Source organism: Macrotis lagotis, chromosome 2 (genome assembly GCF_037893015.1).
Source record: "Macrotis lagotis isolate mMagLag1 chromosome 2, bilby.v1.9.chrom.fasta, whole genome shotgun sequence".
NCBI classification, from domain to species: Eukaryota; Metazoa; Chordata; class Mammalia; order Peramelemorphia; family Peramelidae; genus Macrotis; species Macrotis lagotis.
The window spans coordinates 335,587,856-335,605,713 of NC_133659.1; the positions used below are offsets into that span (position 1 = coordinate 335,587,856).

Consider the following 17,858-nt stretch of genomic DNA (forward strand, 5'->3'; position numbering starts at 1 on the left):
GGCGGGGCCTGATTTCCTGAACATTCTGCCTGCCTCACCGTGGCTCCTACCTGAGGTGGGAGTTAAAAACTTTGTTGAGGTGAAGTGAATTAAACTGGTAGTCTTCTGGCTCTGATTGCATGGATTCTGAGAAATCCTTCTCTCTCCCCCTTGCTCTTCCCCATTCCTGATCCTTCCATGAGTTTCTTCCATGGGGATGCCCTGGCATGTGACCACTTCTGTCTTCCTCCTCAGAGACAGTGAAATGCCTCCCTGGTGCCAAAGCGGCCCCCCGCATCCAACTGGCTTGCAGCAAGACTGGAGGCCTGGAGACCTGCTTCCTGGCTTGCCCAGCCAACGCACTCTTTATTCCAGGTAACCCCGGTAGCAGGGAGGTCCTTCCCAAAGGGAGGAGGCAGGATTCTTCTCCTATGGCTCGATCAAGGGTTTTTTCACTTTTCTAGTCAAACAAAAGAAACATGGCTAGAGCCCCTGACTACCCTCAAGGCTCAGATCCTATAGTTGCCTGCAAGAAGCCTTCCCTGATCCCCTTAGTTGTTAGCTCTGACCTTCGTTGAATTAGCATGTTATACAAGACCATCTATGTGTTGTGTCACCTCCAGGGGAATGTAAGCTCCCTGAGGAATTTGTTCTTTTTTTTTTTTTAACTTTTGCATCATGAACACATAGTAGGTATTTAATGAGTACTAGTTAGATCAGATTTGATTGGAGAGTGGAAAGTACTCTGGACTAAATAGGAGATCAAAGTCTGAGTCTCAGTGGGCCCTGATCACCTTGGGGTCTTTTGATGACCTATTTCATCTCCTGGCCTCCACTGTCCCATGTGTCATATGGGATTTAATAGTTGACATTGAGAGAGTACTTCTAGGAGTTCTAAAGGATTTCCAAGGTATTCTCTAATTTGATCATCACAACAGTGGAGGAGAGGGAGCACACAAATAATGATAGTACTTCTCCTTTATAGGGAGTAGGCTGAGGGGACAGAGTCACTGAATGGCTTTTGATTTGAGCCCAGATCTGCTTTGACTATGAATTTATCTCTTTATTATACAATAAAATACTTCCTGGGACATTGAAAGGGTGTTGAAAAGGAAAAAAAGCTGGTTTTGAATACAAAGGGTCATTCTTACTGTCTGAAAGATGATGTGGCCCAGTAGAAAGAGTGCCAGATGGGGCACCAGAGAGAGCTGCATGGGTCCCGCTTAGCTGCTCCTTCCCTGCATGATCCTGGGCCATGCCCTATTTCTCCCCCTTCTGAGCCTCTGTGTGCTCCCTCATCAAATGGGGATATAAATACTTGTCTGAACAACCCCAAAAGGGCTTTTGTTGGAAAAATGCTGAAGATATTATTGCTATTGTTCTAAAGGACTGGCCAAATGTCAGTCATTCTGTTACTAGCCCAAGTTCTTATTATTGCCTCATCGGTTAGGAAAACTGGGTGCCGGACCCACTTCTGCCCCATCCTGGGTCCCCAAGCAGCTCCCCTAGACTAGAACATGCACAGACCCTCCCTGATCAGTGAAATCACAGATCCAGTCCAATGCAAACCTACATCAGTAACATGCAGATAATTAGCGATGCATCTGCACCCAGATGAAACCTTCTTTGGCCAAGACCCACATTATTGGGATGATTTCATTCTCAGACAACTTCCAGTTTCAATGGGGGGAAACAACACTAATCTAAGAGACTCTGGGGAAGATTCATGTCCCCAAGAATTTTTGCCAGAGACTCAGTGTGTTTGATCTTTCTCCTCTTTCAGATTCAGAGAACAGCTACTCACTGAGTTGTGGCATCCCAGGACAACAAGGCAAGTTACAGCAGAAAAGCAACTCAACTGTTCCCAGCTGTTCAGGTAGCACCTCTTTTTTTATTCATTTCCTGGTTCCTCACACTGTGCAGGCCCTAGGGAAGATGAGCACAAAAATATTAGGGATGTGGTCAGTCTAACAGGGGGGAAAGAGGCTTCTTTATTGTTGCTGCTCAGTTGTTTTTCAGGCATATCTAACTCTCTGTGATCCTTTTTGAGAGTTGCTTGTCAGAGATACTGAAATGGTTTACCATTTCTTTCTCCAGTTCAATTTACAGATGTGGAAACTGAGGGATACAAGATGAAGTGACTTGCCCAGGGTCACACAGCTAATGAGCAGCTGAGGCCGTATTTGAATTTCAGTCCTTCCTACTCTAAGCACTGTGCCACCCAGCTGTTCTCTTTTTAACTGAAGGAGCCCCAAGATGCTGAGACGCTAAGAATGCATGGTTCTAAACTTCTGATCAAGATTCTCAAATTCTCCAATTCTCATTAGCAGCACAGAATAGACAGAGAAATGGCTTCAGGCAAGAGAACCTGAGTTCAAGCCCCACCTCTGGCACAAATGCCAAACAAAACCCTGAAAACTCTAAGTGCTCCTTTAAAACTGTAAGACTGCAGGCCAGTTACCATTTGCCTCCAACACAAACATACTTTTCCTTGAATCTATGATCATTTGAGAAGACAATCATTAGGAAAGGTAACTTATCAGGATGGACAGAGTGCTGGACCTGGAAGCCAGAAGGGCTTCGGACATTTATTAGCTGTGTGACCCTGGGCAAATCACTTCATTAATACCTTCCTGAGTTTCCTCATCTGTAAGTCCCTGTCCGACTCTAAATCTATTATCCAGTGATTTTGTTTGCCAGAGTTCCTGACATGTCTATAGGAAAGATAGAAAGGCTTTCTCATCCAATTCAGTTTGCATTTTGGTGGTGCTTTATTCTAACCTACATTCCTACCAAGAGGAGGACTAGGGAGAAATAGGCCTGGACTAAGAAGCTTTGGTAAATATCTTGACTAACTGGTGGCAACTGAATGCCTGAAGGCTTCTTCCCTTTGTTCATTCCCTCTGTTAACTGGAACTAAAAATCGCAAAAAGAGCTTCAATGGCTCCTCCAGGAACCATCCTCTTTCAATAATTCAATCAATAAGTATGAATCATGGGCCTACCATTTACCTAGCTCTAAGAACAATATAGAAATGGCTCCCGGTTCTGCCCTTAATAAGTCAGAACCCATTGTGGGAGAAGCCTCACTCGTTGCATCAGCCAAAGTCCTTTAGACCTCAATCTTGAAATCCCTCTGGTTTCTTATTTCATCAAGAGAAAAGAAGAAATAGAAAGGAAAGACACTTATTTAGCAGTGGATGCCCCAAACTAAGCTGTGCCAAAGGACAGAAAAAGGAAGAGAGCCCCTCCTCTTAAGAAGTTCACATTCTAGTTAAGGGAGACAACATAGCTGAGTTTCATAGCAAATGGAAAGACTGGGTGGTCCTTAGGGGGCTGTGACTGTGGATGCCAAAGCCCATGTAGGGTAAGGATGGTGAGAGATACACCCATCCTGGTTGCTCACCACAATAAGGCCAGGACTTGGCTAAAGATGAAGCCGAGGAATGCAGCAGGTACTGACAATAACTCTAAGAAGAACAGTCCTCTCTAACCCACTGGAGTTTTCTGGAGGCAAGAGATTAAATGTGAGAGAATAAAGGTTCCTGGCTTCTATGAGGAAAAGCTGGTTGTAACATCCTAAAGCTGACTGGATTGAAAGGAAGAACACATAGTGAGCTGGATGACAGGTGTCTCTGGTGGACCCAGCATGGCTGATGAATGCTCTTGCTCCTGGCTGGCTTTTCCTACCCATCTTTGTGATCCTAAGTGTTCCATGTCTCTAGGAAAGTCTGCTGCCCCTTTGTGGTATAGAGGGCCCAAGATTTTAGGCTTAGAAAACGTGAAGAGTTTGGTCTATGGTAATTCTGTGCTCTAGTTAAGGAAATGGGTAACTCTATTCTTGACCCCTTTGGAGCCCTTCCTGATTCTTTCAGGTGACCTAAAAGGTCAAAAGTCACAGGGCACTTCAGCCAGAGTAACTGACAGACTGCCAATATTCAGGGGAGGACAGGGGGCCAGGGAAGGAGACAGACAATGTCTTGGGAACAGCATGGTCCCCCCTCGAAGTTCTCCCCAGAGGGGTACCCTGGCACCTGGAACTCAGGAGTCTCTGCTTTGGCTTTTGTGCAGATTCTCTGGTTCCCCCTGTCAAGCAGAGAGCCCGCTTCAAAATCAGAGATGCAAAATGCCACCTACGCCGACGCAGCAAGGAGAAGGCCAAGGAGGTGGGAAAGCAAGCGCTACTAGGTGAGTGGCTTGCCCACCAGGGAGGCTGGAGACTGGCCTCCCATCTCATGGGAACCTGAGAGTCTGACAGCAAGGAGGGGAGGCAACAGGAAGGACAAGGGGGAATGGATATGCACCAAGTGGAAGGCCCTGACTAGGAAGGGACTGGAGAAACAGAGACAGATGGCACCCAGTCCTTCCAATCAAAAGGAAGGAAAACCAGGGACCAAATCTCTGTGCTCCAGGGAAGAATATGATATTTGGGGCACAGTGACAGGTTGAACTAAGCAAGCAGCAGAACAAAGTAGGGAGAATGGGTCAGAATGCCTGGGTTCTAGTCTCTGAACCATTGAAAGAGGACAAATTATCCATCAGAACAATGTATTTCTGATCAGGGAACCAAAGCAGGAGAAGCTGCAGGTCTCTCCAGACCATGGTCACCAAGCTGCTGAAGCAGAATAACTCACCTTCCCCCACTCTTGGGCCTCAAAGAGCTGAGGACATAATGATCAACTCTGCTTCTCCCCATCCCAAGTGACAGGACAAGGAAGAGCTTTTTCACAAAATTATCTCCCTTAGCTGCACAGCAACCTTAGGAGGTCAACACTGTTATCATCCCCATTTTACAGTTGGGAGGACTAAGGCCAACAGGTGAAGGGACCTCCCCAGGGTCATGGTGTCTGATTGTGCAGTAGTGGCTCTGGGCTTTCCTCTGACATGTGCATCGGGCACATCACAGCCTTGCCATCTATTAAAGATATGTGAGATGTGCTACCTACACCCTAGAGTTGTTGTGAGGACTAAACCGCATTTTGCAACCTACCGAGTGTTGTATTATTACATGAGAGACCAGAAAGGAATGTATGTTTAAATCCTGCTTTTACTACTCACTAGTTATGTGACAGACAAGTCACTGACCTTGTCCAGGCCTCAGTTCCTTCACCTGTAAAGTGACACAATAGGACATGATGTTCTCTTAGATCTTGTAGCTCATATCCTATGTACCTTTTGTACCTGGGTTGCTTTTATTTCCCATCACAAAAATATTACAGTTGTGGAGGTGGCAGCTTAACTTTCATTCATTACATCCATGGTGGTACAGCAGTTGGAGCTGGCCTCCAATTTAGGAGGACATGGGGCAGTTGTGGGGCCTCTTCCCTTCTCTGGCAACCCTCTAAAATTCTACACTGCCAAGGAGTCAGTCTGTATTGGTAAAGGATGACTCTGGGCTGTTTTCCATGGCTTTAATCTCTAGTTTATGCTGTCATTGTAATCCCGTTTTATTATCGCTTTTGGACTATGAGCTCCTGGAGGGAAGGGATGGTGTCATCCATCAGCTCTGTATCCCCAGGACCCACTGACAACCTCCTCCATGGAGGCCTCTGGTTAATGGGACATCCATCCATTAAACTGATATTTCCTGGGGGCCTCCCCCATGCATGAAGGACTCTGTCCAATCATTGCCCTCCCAGCTCTGCCTACCGTACACTTCTTGTCTCTCTCTCTCACGTCACCTCTGTTATGCCAAGGTGGTCAATTCCCTTGTACAGACAACTGCCAAGTGACCTTTGTGAACCTCCAGTGTGACTCATCCAAGAAGAAGCGTCGGGGTCGCAAGTCTCCTTCTAAGGAAGTGTCCCACATCACTGCCGAGTTTGAGGTTGAGATGAAGTCTGATGAGGTCTCAGGTTTGTGAAAGGGCTTCTTACAGACTTTTATAATTTTATAACAATAATATATGTATGTATGTGTGCACATAATACACACTGTATGCTATTTGTCCTATTACATGCACCCAAACATGTGCTAGACACACACACACACACACACACACACACACACACACACACACACACACTTTAACCATAAAGATTCCAGGCAGAAAGTGTCCCTCCTCTGTGGGTTGGTAACATGCTTGAACAAATAACCCAAGAAGCTTTTCTCTGAGGCAGCTTAGGAAATAGTGCTAATAACAACAATGACAAGAAGAGGCATAGAAGAGGCAGCAGGGATGTTGGCCTCAGAGTCAGAGATGATGGCTCAAGGCCCACCTCCAACATGTCCCCACTCACCAAGATGACCCCAAGGAAAGAGTTCATTCTCTCTACCTTAGGAGGCTCTCAAAAACTCTGCATGGTGGAAAAGGCATAGAGAGAAGTAGAAGTAGGTTTCCTCATCAGAAAGTCCTGATACCAATGAAATCCTAAGGGAGTCCTTACATTCCTCGGTCCCTTGAAGGTTTGCAGAGCACTTGAACATACTTTTTCATTTGATCCTCAACACAAGTGCTCTTCTGATCCCTAGTTTACACCTGAGGAAGCTAAACCTAAGAGGACATGTCACCTGGCAAAAGTTCCTCTCATAGCTCAGGCCTCCAAATTCTAATTCAGAAAGCCAGCCACTCCACCAGGAGATCACCCTCCTGTCTGGGATGTAAACAGATAACTGTGGAGTTTAAGTAGAAAGAAACTTAGCCCAGAAGTGGTTAGAAGTCTGGAATTCAGGCCTCTCTCAGCAGCTTTATCACCTACAAAAGAGGGATCCTAATCCTCACCCTAGCTCCCTCCCAAGGCACTTTGCAAACCCTAAAAGACTGTAGAAACATGAGTTACTATTAAAAACTATTCCTGTCCATATCTTACTCAGACACCTGTAACACTGATTGTATCCGGAAAAAGTTGGAGCAGAAGTTGCAGGCCGCCATCAAAACGCTGCGAAAATCTATTAATAAACAGCAATTTTACCTTCAGTTTTCGGGTACAGAGTATGAAGTGGCCCAGAAACCAGCCAAAACTCCCGAAGGGCAGGAAGCATGTAGCCCTGGCCTGGTGCTGCAGGACAGCAAGTGTGGTAAGTCAAACAGTCAAGGAGGACAGGAAAGTATCTACTATGTGCATGGTACTGGGGCTACAAATCTGAAAGATAGATCCAGAGATATACAGGTGCCTACACATATACATACGCAGTGTGGGGGTGAGGACAATGGCAGAGGGGGAATGAGGAAAGGCCTTCCTGTGGAAGGCAGCACTTGAGTCAAGTCTTATAAGAGATCAGAGATTCTAAGAGGAGGAGGTGGACTTGGGGGCATGGGGAGGGGGGTGGGGATGGGAAGTGGAGGCTGTGCATGTGGTACCAGTTTGACTCTTGCACAGAATATGGGAAGGAGAACCTGGAAAGTAGACTGGAGCCAAGGTATGAAGGGCTTTAAAATGCCCAAGAAGTTTGTGTTTGATCCTAGAGGTAACAGGGAGCCACAGGAGTTTGTGGAGCAAGAGTGAACTGTACTTTAGGAACATCACTTGGGCAAGTTGTGGAGGAGGGACTGCAGCAGAGAAGGGGCATGAAGCAGGGAGACCAAAGAGAAGGCTACTAGATTACAATAGCCCAGATGTAAGGGGATGAAGCTAATGGAAGGTGGAAAGAAGGAAGTGAACTTATGGAGGTAAAAAGCACCAGATTGTTATCAAGCAAGGTGAGGAAGAATGAGGAGCTGGGGATGCCTAGTTGGTGAACTTGGATGGTGAGAAGGATGGTGATAACCTAATCAGAAGAGGAGAGGGTGTAAGGGAAAGTTCATGAGTTCTGTATTGAACATGATGAGTCTAAGATGCCTATTGTAGATCTATTTTGAAATGTCCAATAAGTAGTTGATGGTGTAGGACTGGCACTCAGGAGTCTAAAGTTCTAAATTTTGGCAGTCATTTGCCATTCATGAGCTTATGAGGTCATTATGTGAGAAAGTACAGACTGACAGGTTGTGGAACAGTAAAAAAGTATTCAAAAGAAACAGAAATCACAGCTGTCCCTACTATCTGAGACCAACCCAATAAACTAGTAGCAGACCAGGTTAATACCTAATCCCCCAAGTGCACTCTTGGCGTCCCCTTCCATACTGTGGCATGGTAGCACAACTCAATGCTTGTGCCAGAACCCATACCATCCACATCCCCTCTACTTTTAGGCCAAGGTATAGGAAAGTGGGCAATTTGCCTGCCTGAGATAACAGAGTAGAAGCACACTGCTGAAACACTATTCTGCCAGAGAACTAAAGGTCAGAGATACAGGATGCCAAAATCCACTAGATCAGAAGAAAAGAAGATGAGCATCCAGCTTGGGCAAGATCTGTTCCCCACCAAAAGAAAATTCAATTTGGGACATAGACTGAGATCATTGAAAAGTAAATTTCTCATTATGGGAAAAATAGGGTATAGCTTTAAGGTCTAGCCTGCAAACCATCATTAAAGGGGAAAAGAGTCAAAAAATGAGTGATATAGAAATTCAAGGCAAAAAGACTGAAATTACCAAAGATCTCAGGAGAAAGAAAACTAAGTTTAAAACTTTGAGCATAAGTAGAGAAGATAATAATAGGAAAGATATTAATAACAAAAAAGGAAACATAACTCCAGATCAGCCAAATGAGTAGATAATTTGTGAATAAATAATGTAAAACAAAGGAAAATGAGTCAATACCAGATAAGGTAGATAATCTTATGAATTCCCAAGATATCATGGAAGTACAGCAGGATGTTCCTTAAAGTTCAAAAGGGAAATAAGAATCATGAAAGCAGAATATGTGACCTGCACAGTAAAAATAACTGTTGGAACAGAGAATTTGAATTTGTTTTTAAATCATTTTTCAGTCTTGTCTGACTTTTTGTGACTTCATTCTTGGCAGAGATACTGCAGTGGTTTGCCATTTCCTTCTCCAGCTCATTTTACAGATGAGGATCTGAGGCTACAGGGTTAAGTGACTTGCCCAGGGTCACATATTAGTAAGTGTTTAAAGTTGAACTTGAACTCAGGAAGAGGAGTCTTCTTGACTCCAGATCTGGCACTCTTATCTACTGGTAAATATTACCCAAAAAAGAGAACAACTGGTTGATAATGCATATACACAGAAGTGTTGGGGGGGAAAGAAAGCAAAAGCAATAATTTTTAAATAAAACATGATCTTTATATAAGCAACACATATTTCTCTGAAAGACAGGATGCATAGAGATAACTTGAGCATCATAGATCTTCCAAAAGAACACAAATCAAAAAACCTTAACACTATAATTCCAAAAATAATACAAGAAAACTACCCAGAACCTCTAATGACAGATAGTATATAATGAGAAGAAAACAAGACCTGAGTGAACATCTTTAGTTAGGATATATGATATGGGTGATGATTTAGCAAAGTAGTCTTATAGGAATTGGTCAGATAGAACCAAGAAGAAGCAATGTCACAGAATCCCAAAGAGGAGAGAGAATCTAAAAAAGGATCATCAAAAAAGAACAATACTGCAGAGATCAAGATAGATGAGGGCTTATACCCTGAAGATATTATGAAAAGGGGTAAAAATATCACTTGTACAAAAATATTCATAGCATTCCTGTTTGTGGTGGCAAAGAATTGGAAATTAAGTAAATATCCTTCAATTGGGGAATTGCTTAACAAACTGTGGTCTATGTATGTCATGGAACACTATTGTTCTATTAGAAACCAGGAGGGATAGGAATACAGGGAAGCCTGGAGGGATCTGCATGAACTGATGCTGAGCAAAATGAGCAGAACCAGAAAAATACTGTACACCCTAAGAGCAACATGGGGGTGATTATCAACCTTGAGGGACTCACTCATTCCATCAGTGCAAGAATTAGGGACAATTTGGGGCTGTCTGCAATGGAGAATACCATCTGTATCCAGATAAAGAGCCGTGGAGTTTAAACAAAGACCAAAGACTAATTACTTTTAATTTAGGAAAAAAACCCATTATCTTATTATGTAATTTTGCTATCTCTTATACTTTATATTTCTTCTTTAAGGATATGATTTCTCTGTCATCACATTCAACTGAGATCAATGTAGATCATGGAAACAGTGTAAAGACTAACAGACTGCCTTCTGTGGGGGGTGGGGGGAGGGAAGCAAGATTAGGGGGAACACTGTAAACTGTAAATTGCAAATAAAATTTTTAAAAAAAATTTAAAAAGATAGATGAGGGCTGATAAAAGATCATAAGATCTGAAAATTAAAAGGTCATCAGTAACTTTGAAGTTCAGTCAAATGATAGAAACCAGATTTCAGAGGTCTGAGAAGAGAAAAGGAAGGTAAGTGCTCAGCAATGCCAGGAAATCACCTTCAGGTTCTTATTCTCCCACTCCCCTTTGAGAGAGCTCTACAGCCAAGAAGTTAGCAAGGCAGAGTAGAGAATCTGAAGCTCCATTAGGCTAGATGATCTCTCAGATTCTTCTCAATTTTAATATTGTAGTATTTATGTGATTTTATTTATTCTATGATTTATCTGCAGAGCCAATGATGACATGTGTACAGGTGGTGAAAATACACAGGTTAAGTTATAGACAGTATCATACACTTATTCTTATGGGAACAGATAAGAATTTATGATTTATGATTGGCCAGACCTCACTTCAAGAATTTGGTTCCCTCTTATTCATTCCCTCTAATGGGAACTAGCAACACTTCTATGGAATAGGTAGGGTTAGACCTACAACTTTGGCAAATCACTTCACCTGTGGCGCCCTCAATTTCTTTATTTTATAAAATAAGAAAGCAGGACTAGATCTTTAAGGTCCTTGCCAAATCTAAATATAAGATCCTGTCTGAGGGAGATGAGTAAGAGGTGTCCTGTTCTTGGGCAGAAAGTGAAAGAAGAATGAGGCAGATTGAAGCCTCGAAGAGATCCAGGTTTGAGGTCCTGATCAAGAAGCAAATTTAGGTATGTCCTCATTTTGGGTTCTACTTTGGTTTTTCAGTGACCTGTGGACCAGGCACCTATTACAGTGGAGAGCACAGTGAGTGCCTTCCTTGCCTACCAGGAACGTATCAAGATACAGAAGGTCAGCTTACCTGTGAACCTTGCCCAAGTAATGATGGCCAAGGCTTAGTGGGAGCCCGAAATGTATCCGAATGTGGAGGCAAGTGAAACTTGATTTCTAAAGGAGTGGGCAAGTCCACCAGCTGCCCTATGTTGTCTCAGTCTTGAGAAGCAGAGGCATTTACAATTAGGCCCATGATTTGTGCCATTCTATTCAATGGAATGGCATCAACTCAGGTCAAACTACAAACCAAAGGAGTGATTGGGAGAGGATTCTGGGTAATACTGTACTACTGACTTATAAGTATCTATTTCCGTTCCCTCAGACTCTCATGCAACCCCATGTAAAGTTCATCCCAGACCTGCTCCTGCTTTTTAATCTAATCCCAGACAAAAAGGAAATAACTTCTTGATGCACAATCACAGCCATTGGGGAAGCAAAGAGCAATCCCCTCCGAAAGATAGCTCTGCTCTTACTACCTATGTAACCCTGGGCTCTGAATCTCAGTTTCTATAAAATAAGTTTGTACTACATGATTTATGAGGTCCTTTCTAGTTCTAAATCCAATGAATTCCTAGCAAATTTGTTTAAAAAATGGGATGAAGGTGTAGGTATAGTCAATAGCTCAATCAGAGCTCGTCAAAAGTGGTCCCATCTGTTCTCATCTGTTGAATTTCCCAGATGTTTGGTTCTAGAACTATGGGCCCTACTGTCTAAGCCACTTCTAATAGATCAGATTTAGAAACTCTCCCCTCTCCAGAATTTGCCAGAAGTGCCTTTCCCTGTACTTGTGGGTTGAAGAAAGAGCCAAATCACAGAGGTAGCTGGTCTACTGGTGGCTCTGTCATTTCAGAAGCTTTCCCCAGGCCACTGGTCCCTGTTGGGCCAGCTTCCTCCCATAAGAGATGACTTTTAATTTTTCAGGACAGTGTTCTCCTGGCTTCTACTCATCAGATGGCTTCAAACCTTGCAGGCCATGCCCTCTGGGCACATACCAGCCTGAGCCAGGACGCACCCTGTGCTTCCCCTGTGGAGGGGGGCTGGTGACCAAGTATGAAGGAGCTGTTTCATTTCAGGACTGTGAGACAAAAGGTAAATGCACCTTCCTCACACCAATTCCTGCCTCTAGTGCTTAGCAGTTAATTTGGAAGTGGCATGATGCAGCTGGGGGCATGGACCAGAGAGGAGGTCCAGAGCTCCCCCCACCCATATTTGGCAAGTTAGAGAAAGGCTTTCGAGTGAGGTCATACCAGAAGAGTATAATCTAGTATGATCCTACAAGCATTTATTAAATGCTTGCTGTATGCAAGGAACTGCCCTTGGTACTAAGGATAAAGAGACAAAATAAAAAGCAGTTCCTTCCAGCTTCTGTCAACACTTCCTAAAGTTTTTTATCTTGATTGCCATCTTTAACCATACATATAGACACATACCCATATACTTGTATACAATACACATATGTATATACAGCCACACATATATACATCTAAAGCCACACAGCATAAGCAATGATACACATCTGATACACATTTGTACACATACATGTGCTTTATACATACATACATGCACACATGCAGACATGCACAAACAAAAACACATACACATGAGATGGACAACAACAGATCAACACAACTAGGCCACCTTCCTGACAGGAATCCCTCTCTCTCTTCTTGACTGTTCTGTTCACTTGTTAGAGTTCTCCCCCTCCTCCCAAAATGGGGAACTAAAGCAAAACAGGTCCTGTTACCTCTCTGGATCTCAGTTTTTCTCATCTGTAGAATGAGGAAGTTGGTCTAGATGAACTCTATAGTAGGTCCATCAGGCTAGGGTCTAGGAGGACTCCATAGTGGAGTCACTGTTTACCTTCAGATCAATTAGTGAGGTCATAGTTCTGTGAAAAGTTGCTCCTGACAATGCTGTAAAGAAAATGATAGAAGGTGATGGACACCATGAATTTTTCATTTACTAATGACTGTGGTGACAATTTGTCTTGTGCCTCTTTGCAGTCCACTGTTCTCCTGGACACTATTACAACTCCTCCACCCATCGTTGTATCCGATGTCCCATTGGCACCTACCAGCCAGAATTTGGTCAAAACTATTGCATCACTTGCCCGGGCAACACAAGCACTGATTTTGATGGCTCAACCAATGTTACTCATTGTAAAAGTAAGTCATTTCTTCTCCTATCGAGGTGACTGCCATAAACTTAGTACTGAGATTCCACTATTATTAAAAATAATAATTGTGATCATGTATTGCTAAGTAATGATTAAGATAACTTCACATCTACATGACATTTATAGTTAATGCACTTTCATACACATTCTCTTAGTTGACCATCTCTATATTATAAGAGAAGCAAGCATTATTGTCTCAATTTTTAGAAGGAAAAATGGGGCTTAAGCACAGAGATTACTTAGAGGCCTGGTGACTATCACAGGCAACTCGGTGACCCAGTGGACAGAGTGCAGGATCTGGGATCAGGAAGTCCTGAGTTCAAATGCAGGTTCAGACATTGTGTAACCCTAGGGAAGTCACTTAACTTCTATGTGCCTTGGTTTCCTTATTTGTAAAATAAACAACATCTCCTTCCTAGGATCATCTTTGTAAAGTACTCTGTAAACCACAAAGCTCTGTATAAATGCTAGCTAAAAGCCAGCTGTTGTCACTGTGCTGATTCCAGGATAAAAAATCATTTTCTAGAAGCAACATGACACAGTTGACAGAATGTGTAGTGGGGTTGAAAACCTAAATCTATTATTTAGTGGAAAAATTTTTGGGAAGTCTCATGCTATGGATCTTTTTCCTCCTCTTCAATAGAGATGTGTATTGTGGTTGATTTCACATAGCCCTGGACATTATCATGCCAATATGGAAGGTAGTTGGGAGCCCTCTTGGGAGACCTCTTTCATGTCTTATTTTAACTTCTGAGGACTTCATATACAGGCCAGCAGCACTTCTGTCACATTAATGGATCTGGGCTAGAGAAAAGTTGGCTTCCATACAATATTCCCAGTCCCCACAGCTGCCTAGAAGGACACCAGGTTGATCTAGAACTCCAGTCAGGAATGCTACAGTTATCACAGTTCTTTCTTTTTTTTTTTTTTTAGGTTTTTGCAAGGTAATGGGGTTAAGTGACTTGCCCAAGGTCACACAGCTAGGAAATTAGTAAGTGTCTGAGGTCCTTGAACTCAGGAACTCCTGACTCCAGGGCCAGTGCTCTATCCATGGCACCACCTAGCTGCCCCTCATCACAGTCATTTCTAAATGAAAATTAGCTTTGTAGCACTTGTAGATCAAGACCTAATAGAACATATTCTGTGATGTCAGATGTCAGACCTGAGAGTTACAGAAAGAATTGAAGACTGGTGTTTGTCAGTGGTTTATTGTGAAGTCTCCAGCTGGGTCAGCATCACAGTCTGGGTTTTTAATCCATTGAATATTCATCATTGTTCAACTATCTAAATAGAACCAGTGTTGAAATTTCTGACCTTGATCTTAGAATCAAAGGATTTAAAGCCTCCATTTGTAATCTGTGACAGGAAACCCATTACCTCCCTAGAGAATCAATTTCACTTTTTGATAATTATAAAATATAAAGTTATAAAATATAAAATATATAAAATTATAAAATATAAAAATCATCTCCTTACAGGGAGCCAGAATTTGTATTTTTGCAATGTCTACCTCCTGATTCTAGTTCTGGCTTCCAGGGCCAAGTCAAACCAGGCAAATGGTTCTTCTGCTTGCCAGTCATTCAGATATTTGAAGAAAGCAATTATGTCTTCACCATCTTCTCTAATGGATGAGAGGACACAAAGATACCGTTTAGAAGCCCATCCATTCTCATTCTCAGGGCAAATGAAACCTAAGCATTTGCTAATTCACAAGTGGCCAGGAGGAAGACCAATTTCCAATTTTACTTTCCTTCATTCCACAAACACTAAGACTGCATAAGGGCTAGGATTGAAACAAAGATAAATAAGACATGGACCTGAAGGTTCTGGTTTCTCCACAGACCAGCACTGTGGAGGAGAACTAGGAGATTATACTGGCTACATCGAGTCTCCCAATTACCCTGGTGACTACCCAGCCAATGTGGAATGCATATGGAACATCAACCCTCCACCCAAAAGGAGAATTCTCATTGTGGTGCCAGAGATATTCCTACCTATTGAAGATGAATGTGGTGATGTTTTAGTGATGAGAAAAAGTGGTAAGTGGATGGTGATGAATTATATTGACCTCTAAGTCAAATGATACGTCTGTTAATAATGAAGTAAATTCCAAATCATTATTATTATTACTACCGCTCCTATCATGATCTGTTCATAAAATACTACAGCCAAAGAATTCTCTACTATATGATGAAAACTCTATCTCTTTGTTTAAAAGTCAATGGTCCAATTTAATTTGTTTCAGTAAAGGGAAGCCAACTGAACCATCTAAGTATTAGAACCATCTAAATTAGCATTACTATTAACATCTCATTTTTAATATTTTAAAAAAGACTTTCCTCACAATATCCCATGTGAAGTATTACCAAGAGTTTTGCCTGTGCTTTCAAATGAGGAAATTGAGGCCTAGGGAGGGGAAATGACTCCCTAGAATGACACAGCTAATAAATGTCAGAGTTGGAATCTGCCTGAGTTTCTTGACTCCCATCAAGGGCTCTTGTCATTAAACTCACATTTTCACAAAAGCCTAACACCATACTACTAATCTCTTCAGGCCAATTAGAGTCCTTGTATCCTATCATTCCAGAAAAAAAAATAACATGGTGTTAAGTGTGGTAGGGGACCTTAGATGTCACCTAGTACAACCTCACTGTACTGATGACAGAGGGAGATGCTCATATCACACTCTCACACATTTCTTTCCAAAAGCCTTCCCTATACCAGGATATTCCCAGAGTACTAATCATTACATAAATAACCTCACAAGCACTACTTGCATTTGTACAGATGCACTGTAGTTTTGAAGGCATTTTCATCTTTTATTGTTTCTAAAAAGCAGTGCAGCACCTTGTCAGGAGCCCTGATCTTCAGTCAGAATGCCCCCAGGCCCAAGGCCAGGCACTCTATCCTGACCAGTGTGATTCTGGGCAATTCCTTTCATCTTCTTTTTAAGTGTCTTAGCCAGGAAACAGAAATAGAAATCCCTGCTCTGCACCACTGTAAGTTAGCATGCAATGAGGAAAAGAAAAGGTTCAGATATAATCCTCTAAAGAAAGCTGGGGAAAGGAGAGATCACTTCCACCCAAGAGTGAGGGCAGAAGAAGACCTGAGAAGGGCTATGGGGGAGGTGGCACCTGAGCTAGGTCTTTGAAGGAAAAGGAAGATTGCAACAGGCAGAGTTAAGCAGAGAGGTATGGGGCACATCATGGGCAAAGCATGAAACATCAAGTGCTCCCATATTGGGGGGAAGGGAATGTAAAATTTGAAAATCAGGATAGAGCCAGAACATGGAGGACTTTACAGAGCCAAGCTGAACAGTTGTATTTTATTCACTAATCACTCTAAGATTTCTTTAGCAGGGGAATGAAATAGCTAGCCCTGTGCATTGGTTACAGTAATGAGACTAGCTTGGAAAAAGGAAACATGTAGTCAGGAAGTCCAATTAGGAATCAATTATCTCATTTAGTATCAGTGTGTTCCTGCAGAGAAGATAAATCCAAGAGATGATGCTTATGTAAAAGAAAACGAGACTTGGGAATGGATTGAAAACAGCAGCTGGGAAGAAAGTAGTGACAAAAAGGAAAGATCCTCCCCCCTTCCCAGGGTGTCTATACACCCTTGCCTTACATCTAAATGACTGTCTTGGCAATGTCAGGCAGACCCCAGGGATGAAAACGCAGGATGGCCTCCAATATGGTGATGTCTACTTCACTTTGCAGCCTCCCCCACATCCATCACCACTTATGAAACATGCCAGACCTATGAGAGGCCCATAGCCTTCACATCTCGGTCTCGAAAGCTCTGGATTCAATTTAAATCAAATGAAGGAAACAGCGGCAAAGGATTCCAAGTACCCTACGTGACCTATGATGGTAAGGCTGGAATCATTTCCCATCTTTATTTCCAATCCAGTTCAACAAATATTTACTGGGTATCTACTAGAGGCAAGGCACTCTCCTAATTGACAAAATAGGGTCAGACTGGTGGTTCACAGCACAAGTCTGTGCTGAGAACAGAGAGATAAAGATCCAGGACTGCCTGAGGCTCTCCATTGAACAGATGCTCAGTAACTTTTTGGCTGGGAGGGGGCAGAAGGAAGCAACTTCCAGTTGATGCTCTCGAATCACTTTTCCTCTTCTCTGCTTTCAATTCACAGAGGATTATCAACAGTTAATAGAAGATATAGTCCGAGATGGAAGATTGTATGCATCAGAAAATCATCAGGAAATTTTAAAAGTGAGTGCTTTGCTTAAATCCCTGTGGGCAGGAATTTCTGACATATAAGTAGCGTGCAAATGAAAGCAGAAAGGTGGAATTTCTGTTTCTCAAGGACTGATGAATCCCTAAAGCCCCCACCCCACCCCTTTCTATGCACACTTCTTCCTTGAGAGAGGTCTGACTACTGAATTGACAATTCTGTTGTCCCATTCACTTGAAAATGCCTGGAGTGACAGGCACCACAGTAGAGGAGAGCACTTTGTACACATTTCATTTAATCACCACTCTAGCCTTGCAAAGTGAATGGTTTAGATATCTGCTCCCTTGAAAGAGAAAGACTGGAGGCCCAGAGAAATGACATGGTTTGCTCATGGTCATTCAGCTGGTGGTTGTCAGAGGCAAATTTCAAACCTGACAACATGTACAGCTCCCATTCCACAATACAAAGATGATTCTGGCATAGCTAAAGGAGGAGAGAAAGTAGAGGTTTG

General features: G+C 42.7%; 1 protein-coding gene across 8 annotated transcripts in view; it reads left to right on the plus strand.

Moving 5' to 3' along the window:
• The window catches only part of SCUBE1 (signal peptide, CUB domain and EGF like domain containing 1), a 228,219-nt gene that overhangs the window by 198,062 nt on the left and 12,299 nt on the right, over window positions 1–17,858 (plus strand). For 5 of the 8 annotated variants that reach the window (XM_074227126.1, XM_074227129.1, XM_074227128.1 and 2 more), the window contains 11 exons: window positions 235–354; window positions 1,763–1,855; window positions 4,050–4,166; window positions 5,675–5,833; window positions 6,792–6,995; window positions 10,908–11,069; window positions 11,895–12,062; window positions 12,977–13,138; window positions 14,991–15,188; window positions 16,869–17,021; window positions 17,306–17,385. In XM_074227126.1, coding sequence (XP_074083227.1) covers window positions 235–354; window positions 1,763–1,855; window positions 4,050–4,166; window positions 5,675–5,833; window positions 6,792–6,995; window positions 10,908–11,069; window positions 11,895–12,062; window positions 12,977–13,138; window positions 14,991–15,188; window positions 16,869–17,021; window positions 17,306–17,385 — 1,616 coding nt within the window. The remainder of the gene's footprint in view (window positions 1–234; window positions 355–1,762; window positions 1,856–4,049; window positions 4,167–5,674; window positions 5,834–6,791; window positions 6,996–10,907; window positions 11,070–11,894; window positions 12,063–12,976; window positions 13,139–14,990; window positions 15,189–16,868; window positions 17,022–17,305; window positions 17,386–17,858) is intronic. The other 3 variants (XM_074227127.1, XM_074227130.1, XM_074227133.1) reach the window with 1 other exon arrangement.